Below are 8,207 nucleotides of genomic sequence, written 5' to 3'. Positions count from 1 at the left end.
ATCATTATTCTAATATGCAATCAATCAATTTCGTAACTCTAACCAATTTAATCACTAATGTCCATAAGAAACGGCTTGGTATAGTACTTGCTGTATATATATATTATCCTGTACTACTTCCTAGGTCAAAACTGGGGGCTAGGATTTAATGGTTTTAACAACTAAGGTGAAGGACAAGGATACATCATTGAGTAGTAGGCCAGAAAGAAAACACTACTACTTCCATTTCCATATCAGAATTCAAAATTTTGATTTGGGAAAATCCAAGAAATGATTATACCCCAAATTAGCCTTCTAATTACTTGGGATTTTGCAAATGCTCTGTCATATCATTGATAATTGTCATGAGAGTGACACAACAGAGGATTCCCACGTTATGCAGAAATATCTCAACAGCAATAAACGTAAAAATAGCAAATATTACGGACAGCTTCACCACTTGCCTCCTAAAAGTGCTACATACATGATCACAGATCATATATGCTCAATGCTTAAATCCAACCAAGTTTTAAGTAAATAAAAACCAATTCACAATGCAGTAAACTAATCAACTTTATCCTAATTCAGAGAGTAAATAAAGCATCTTCAAATAGTTAAGTCTTTGACATATCAATAACAATCACAACACTATTTACTCAACTTAGAAGCTACAACTCAATTTGATCATTTTCATTGATTCAGACACAGGAAATGTGGAAAGAAATCAGGACTAATTATTAGATACCAGCTAAGCTGGTGATAACAACCTCTCTGGGTGTGTTGCCTAATTAAATGCTTTATATCTTTTAGCAGCTATGATTGTCACATGCAAATTAAATATTGAAAGAGAGTCATGTTGCAAATTTGTCCGATTATGCATATAAGAAAAAAGGCAAATCCAACTTTCATTGGTCATGTCAAGTTCGTAAAAACGTAATCTAGAACAGTAGAATTTCGTGGTTGCCAAAGATAAGTTTAAAAGAAACAAGCGATCTTCATATGCTTACAATTACCAGATAAGTAGTTAAAAGTTAAAACTCCACTCCAAGTCTGAAACAAGTCCAACATTACATGAAAAGTTGATAAAATGAAGTTACAATACAAACAATGGCATTATCTTTTTTCCATAAAAAAGAAGAACGGTTACTAGTAAAATTCTAGATTACATTCATTACATGTATGTACACCTAAAAGAACTGTCCATATAATATAGATATAGGTGTTTATATGTCCAACAGTTTCAATCAACTATGAGTTCTCAGCTGCGACTTGACAGATACATTTCCTGCAGCATAAACATAAGCAGAGTTATAAACAAGAGTTCCAAAACCAATTTTGACTCATATATATTCACAACTCCTCGTGCAATGTTATAAATACACATGGTATCCCGCTTTGAATTGTATATCATTTTCATCAAGGTGAAAACTCACGTGCAGGTGACTTCACGTAAAGTTGATACAACTGATTTCACTAAATTTTCATCCCACGCCCTCAGGTATCAATTTCACGTGAAGTCAACTTACCCTGAGTTTTTACCTTTCATCAATTATTGACTGACAATACAATGACTAGTACTACTTGATTGATTTAAGGTGATAAAGTAAGCATTTTATGCAGTAAAGGAAGGTTACTTGAGGCAGAAACGGAGCGACGCATTTGATACAAAGTGTGCTTTATAGTTTCATTTTGCACCGAAGCATGATGCTGTTGAGAGAGGTCTGTTTGAGGATTCACATTTCCGCTTGTGAACTTTGTTGGTGACTGCTGTGAAGTTCCTGCAATGAGGACAATATGCAATCATTACTTGATCCTGCTACAACCGTCACCAAATCATGCATGCACGTGCACTTATACCTGAACCTGAAGATGAACGAAGGAGGGGAGCATACATATAGACATCGGATTTGAGGTATTCTACAAGTTGATCTACAAAACGCTGCTTCTCTTTTCTAGGTTTTTTGAGTTCAACCACTGAATCAAATAAATACGTCATAAAAAGATGCAGGAGAAGATGAGAGAAGATAAAAGGAGATGGAGAAGGAACCTTTAGCAGGGGAAGGAAAGAGAGGAAGAGCAGGGTCGGGAAAATCTGATACGAGGGGAGCGTACATGAAAGTATCGCACTGCAGGTATGTCGCTAACTTCTTCAGAACCGCCGCTTTTCTTCCGCTCCCACTTTTCCTCTTCTTTCTAACCCTCAGCCTCATCACCTGCCCGCTCTTTTCCACTATTCTTCTTTGCATCGTTCGAAACTAGAAACAGAGAAACCCAAACAACAATCATCATCGATTTGTTACGTTCATGGCGGTTTACAAAGTTTCACAACGCCACACGTGTTTGGCTTCCAGTAACCGCTACTGTTACGTGTCATCTTTCTAGAAATTGCCGCAACCTCATTCTATTCAGGGTTTTGGTCCAGTTAATTGGGCCTGGGCCTGAAGCCCATTTCGCTTCTTTTTTTTAGTGTTTGTTGTTGGGTCGGCTCTGCTTGTGGACCCTGGCCCATTATCAACAAGAAAACAAAAATTTCGAATTTTTTTAGCGAGGATAGAGAGACGCGAATCCGCAACCTCTTAGGTGAATATGAGAAGACTATATCATTTGACCTATAACCCATTGACCAAAAATTGCGAATCTTACTATATTTGTTAAATAAAAATGTAATTATTTTGTTTTCTCCCTGCTATATATCCATCATCAACCAAAACAATAGCTACCGCATAAAAGAAAAATACTACTTGTCTTTTAAATTTTTAATTTTTAGCCGGTCTTTTGATTTAAATAATATTATTTAATTAATTTAAATATTCACTTTTATAGAAAGTTATTTATTTTTTATTAAAAGTTACTTATTTTTTAGGTTTTTTTTAAAGACTAAATGATGGACAATTTTTAAAAGATATGTAGTCGCACTTCGAATGAAAATTTCGGAAAATACAATTATAGAGTAGGACTGTAGGAGACAGAGATATATTATGTAAGAAGAAAGATTATTATAGCACGTAATTTTGATAATTAAACTTTGAGAGAAAGTTAATATGTGTCTAACATTGTTTAAATATGTTTGGAATATTAAAGTAAGCTATGACGTAAGAAAGATACATTAAGAGGGGTCCTACTTGAATGGACTTAATTAATCACATTTAAATGGCCACTCTTAGGTGTAAGACGTGATAAATAAGAAAGAAATGAGATGGATGATTAGAGTGATGATACTGGGCGTAGTCCATGTTTGAGGGCAGCTTCCCACACAAGATCGATTCTGTGAACATCAATGGCGCCAACCTCATGATGAGTCCATCCTTCAAGACTATGCACCACTCCTCCTGCATGGCATGCGTGCACTACTCCCCTTTCCATGGTGTACTGCATGTAACAAATCATCCATTCATCACAAACAAATTATACATTAATTAAGATTAATTATAATAATAATAATAATGTTAGTAGTAAGTACCTCACAGGAGCCTAGGCCTTGCACGTCTTGTGGTAATCTCATAGCTGCAAGATCACCGTAAGTGCAATCTCTTCTAAACGACAAGATTGGTGGCACCACAAATTGATGAAAGTGGGTGCCACGTGGCGCCCAGCTTTGCTCTCTTGGCGTTATCCACTTGCCAACAATCCACGTCTGTCATTGCAAATTGCATTGTTCAAGATTCTATAATCAAAGGAAAATTCTAGAAGACCAGCAATTTTTGTATTTTTTTGTCAGCACTTAACTATTAAAATAAAAGTGAGTGATTTTTTATCATTAGATGTAATTTCATACTATTAAAAATACTATTAATAATCAATAGATGATTATAAAAAACCAAAATTACTAGCTCCTAACATTCTTCATAATCAAATTAAGAGAGAGAAGAATGAATTAATTACCTTGCAGTGTTGTGCCGCTTGGTATTTTGTGACTTGGACAAGGTAACTTTGATATTCAAGAGGTGCTTCCCTTTGAATCTTGTGAAATCTATCCGTTGACAGAGTCAACATCTGCACACAAACGTATAGAGTCAAATCAAAGTTTCTTTCATTCATGGAATCTTAAGTACAAGAATATTATTATTCTACTTACGAGAACTCTGACTTTCTTTCGGCAAAGGTAGAGTGCGATTGCTCTTCCAAGCTTGGAAGTGGCTCCAGTGAGGAACACCTCATCCACATGCTGTGGAATTTCGTGGAGGATCACAGCAGCAGTTAATGTGTTTCCATGAACAACTCGAACTCTTAGCTTTCGATGCTTATCCACGAAAAGCTTTCCACCGCCATTTAGTGATTCATTCTGTGTTATAATTAATAATTAATCAATTACATATAGCAGTTGATGCCTGGCATTTCTAATTTATTTATGTTGCAAAAAAGTGAAAAACCTATGAGGCAATTTAATTTTATTTATGTGATATCTACCACACAACAAGAAGAGCATTAAGAGTTAAGACCCTCAACAACTATGCCCATACAAGTTATTAAACATCAGTTATTTATAATCAATCATGCACGTTCCTTTCAACTAATTTATAAGTTAGTTAGGTAGGCCAAACCTTATTCAATGCAGCAAGGCTAATGACCTTGACCCCAATCCTATCTGCCCTCAGGATTGCTTCCTCAATCTGCTTATTGATTCCCTCAGTAGCATAGGGTATGAAATACTATTAAAACGAAGAAAATGCATTTAGTTATTATTAGTTTTCAACAAAATAAAATGATGATGAGGACACACACACTAACCATGAAGCCACATCTAGGTACAACCCATGTTTGGTGCAAGCGATCTCTGTGGTAGTAGAAGGAAACTACAAAGGTTTTGGACCAAACCCACATTGCTAGCAAAACTAACAAGGCGAATGGCCAACTTGGGACCAAGAAGAATCTTGTTCTGTATGGCAACGAAGCAAAGGATCGAAGATAGAACTGAATGTGCATACAAGAACTCACATCAACTATGTGGGCCAAGAAAACAAAATCCGGTACCCTACAATTGTTCCCTGCATTTAAAAAAGATAGTTAGATAATGCATGCATTTATATTGAGTAGCTATCTAACATCTAACACTGAAGTCAAAGTGAGAAAGTATTACTCCCCTCCTCCTGAATTGTTTATTTGCATGAAAGTCATTAAGAACTTAATTATTATATTATTACCTGAACCTGAGCTTAATCTTTTGTGTAATTGCCATGAATTGGAGTGAAGGGTATTGCCTAGTGCATCAAAGAGGGGCATGAAGAGGCAGAAATTGGTGTTCTTATCAGTGTGGTGCAGGCTATGGTATCTGCATCAGAACATGTAAATTAAATGAATGTATATAAATAACTATGGGGTAAATGATGGTTGGAAAAAACAAGTTTTGCTTCGAATAATATGTATTGGACTTATTTCTGGACCACTACATGCACACACGTTTATCTCCATTTCTTAATGCCACTGCCCTGGTAGTTGAAACATCCAACAATAACAGAAAAGGGAACTGAAGAAAAAACAACAATAGATATTTATATGTAAGTCTCACAAATCTAAATAAACTTCAGGTGAAAAAGTAATTTAGTGTTATATATATGTCAAATATTTAATACATTGGAAACACATAATTTAATAGTCATGTCCCAAAACCTGCAAGAAAGATATATATTTACAACAATAATTTGATGTTAACAAAAAGATTAAAATGATAAAATAAAAGAAACTAAGTTGAAATCCTAAGTCCTAAATTGACATGTTATCCATACTTTACTGATCTTTATTGATTATTGCCAATCCATCATTTTCTTTCCTTCTCATCACAGGTCTTAATTAATTTGTGTTAAATTCTGACCCAAATTAAAATCCCAAGTCCCAACCTCCAACTGTACCATAAAGCAACACCTATTCTAGTATGCATGTTCACATCTCTTTAATGTTTTGGCCATGCATGCAGTAAATGCATTTCTTTTGTATCACCAAAACAACAGACATAAATCAATGCGATGGCAGTGAGATATCTACATGTACTTTGGTTTTTGTATCTTGGATAAATTATTATTTAATTGTTACTTGTGTTAAGAATGACTTACGTTGGTGTGAAAATCAAGTATCTAAGGAGAGGAAACCTTTCAAAAGTCTCATGTGGGACCACTTCAACATTGCAATGACCCAAGCACCTCAGAAAGTCAAAAGTCAAAACATAACCATACACCAAGCTTGCTGATCCATATCCCATTATGGATGCCCCTAAAACAGGGATTCCTATCACCACCGTCAAAACAAGGTGCTCCAATAGTGTTGCATTTCCAGCTGCATCATCATCATTATTCCAAGATTATTTATTTGCACTTGTTTAATAATTATTAATGAGTTAATTTTCTCACCAGTAAATGGCCCCGGAACAGGAGAAGAATGATGAAGTGAATGGTAATGAGTGAAAAGAAAGTGATGTTCATGAAACTTTCTATGCATCCAATAGTAAAGTGGCTCTGAGACTCCCACGTGCAGAATCATAGCAGCAACAACACCTTTCATATTCCATAATGGAAGATCTTGAAGAAATGGAAACACATAGCAAGCCATGGACCCAACTAGTGCTTGAAGAATCAAGAAGTTGTCCCTATTCCACAATTAGGAAAACACAAACACAAACACTAATAACTTTTATCATCAATAAATGTTTAAGTAGTAGTGTGTAGCAACAATAATGATTGTATATATATGTACCAGTCCCATTCTAGATCAATCTGCTTGAAATCCACACCTTGTTGAAGGATCCTTCGATTTCGATTGAGAAAAAGCATATGACTATAAGAACTCCACAGAACATGAACTCCTCCTCTTAGAATCCATAGTATGATCAAGTGAAGGCTCCAGCAGCTGATCATGGAGTAGAATTCCACCCCATTCAACCATTCATACACAACCTTCCCCACCAATGGACCATATAACACATACTATATTTATGAAATTGAAAACACACAAGTAGTTAGACTTATTCTATATACATAACAGATGCATCACATAAATATATATATATATAATATAATATACCTTGAATAATCCAAAATTCTCCCATGGCCAGCTTGATAAAGGAGCACTAGTACTACCCATTTCACTGCACTAGGTTCTGCTAGTTTAAGATATTTACAAACCTTGTTAAATGTATGTATGGTATCTTTCTTTTCTTTCTGTATTCTCCTAAAGCTCAATAGAGCCCCAAAAAACTATGGCAGCCAACGAGCAGAAACTGGAAAAGATCCCAAAAACAAACAATAATGATAGTATCAGAGAAGAAGGAAAGAAAACAAAAAAGAAGGGAACACCAAAGTGTTAGAGAGCTGAAGAGGTTTAATTTGTTTCTGCAAAGAACCAAATTGTTTTTTGTTTCAATTGGGGATCTCTTACAATCACCACGTTTGAGCTACAACTAGAAGCATTTATTCCTACATCACCTATTTATAAAGGCAGATGAAACTAGTGTATGTGTGTATCAAGTTAGTTCAATGCCCCCTGGGCCCTGGCCCCCTCCTCATACATGTCTCTTTCTCATCATTCATACCAATTTCTTAATTCTATATTATCATTAAAAATAAGAAAGAATTCATAAAATAAAGAGGTATATATATGTATTACACTTGCCATGCATGTTAATAATACCACTAGTGTATGTCCATTAATCCCAGAACATAATTTGAACCAGAGATTCTTGCTAGCTGCTAGTAGCCAGTTAGTTGCACTTGTATTAATTATTATAAGTATGATTATTGATTAGTTCATACATGACAGGATACAGTATTAGTGGTTCACTAATCACTAATCCACGCGTTCTTGGCACAGCTGGAGAGAAGTTAATGCACCATATGGTTGGAAGATGAGACAGTAATAGTGTTTAATTCTCTCTCTCCAATCTCATAGTATTAGTAGTATTATTATTCATAAGGGTAGGTTAGGGGTCTGTTCAATATGTGGTTTTCAATAATAGTTAGTAGTGCATAATTATCATACGTCTTCTTCGTAGCAATGTTGCTTAGAAAGATCATTTATTTTGATAATTAATTACTAAGTATACGGCTTTGCCTGATATAGTACATACATTTCATTAGTGAAGATAAATTAAGAGCCTAATTTTCAAGGTCTAAACTTAGTAATGTTTTATAATTTTATCTAAACTAAAATGTGACCTTGTGTTACTGGATACAATAGTACAATATTCACTATTATACGAGCATATATGTTCTTTGAAAGAAAGGACAATAATATTCATTAAA

General features: G+C 34.9%; 2 protein-coding genes across 3 annotated transcripts; both read right to left on the bottom strand.

Moving 5' to 3' along the window:
• Positions 1-1,003: 1,003 nt before the first annotated feature.
• Positions 1,004-2,353, bottom strand: LOC107620394 (uncharacterized). Its single transcript, XM_016322562.3, has 4 exons — positions 2,027-2,353; positions 1,837-1,953; positions 1,614-1,757; positions 1,004-1,264 (listed from the first exon to the last, which is right to left on the bottom strand). The coding sequence occupies exons 1-4, from the start codon at positions 2,223-2,225 to the stop codon at positions 1,224-1,226; spliced, it is 501 nt and encodes a 166-aa protein (XP_016178048.1). The 5' UTR covers positions 2,226-2,353; the 3' UTR covers positions 1,004-1,223.
• A 585-nt stretch (positions 2,354-2,938) lies between these two features.
• Positions 2,939-7,830, bottom strand: CER3 (Fatty acid hydroxylase superfamily). Of its 2 annotated transcripts, XM_088502258.1 has the most exons (12): positions 7,579-7,830; positions 6,991-7,186; positions 6,664-6,893; positions 6,321-6,556; positions 6,027-6,246; positions 5,121-5,248; positions 4,708-4,964; positions 4,521-4,628; positions 4,055-4,261; positions 3,862-3,972; positions 3,440-3,613; positions 2,939-3,348 (listed from the first exon to the last, which is right to left on the bottom strand). In XM_088502258.1, the coding sequence occupies exons 2-12, from the start codon at positions 7,048-7,050 to the stop codon at positions 3,184-3,186; spliced, it is 1,896 nt and encodes a 631-aa protein (XP_088358384.1). In that variant the 5' UTR covers positions 7,051-7,186; positions 7,579-7,830; the 3' UTR covers positions 2,939-3,183. The 2 variants fall into 2 exon arrangements, with proteins under 2 accessions (XP_088358384.1, XP_016200676.1); XM_016345190.3 differs by lacking the exon at positions 7,579-7,830 and having other exon boundaries at positions 6,991-7,370.
• Between the last annotated feature and the right edge of the window lie 377 nt (positions 7,831-8,207).

This window comes from Arachis ipaensis, chromosome B1, assembly GCF_059453495.1.
Source record: "Arachis ipaensis isolate K30076 ecotype BB chromosome B1, ASM5945349v1, whole genome shotgun sequence".
In the NCBI taxonomy this organism is placed as follows: Eukaryota; Viridiplantae; Streptophyta; class Magnoliopsida; order Fabales; family Fabaceae; genus Arachis; species Arachis ipaensis.
This window is presented reverse-complemented; position numbering and strand designations above follow the sequence as displayed.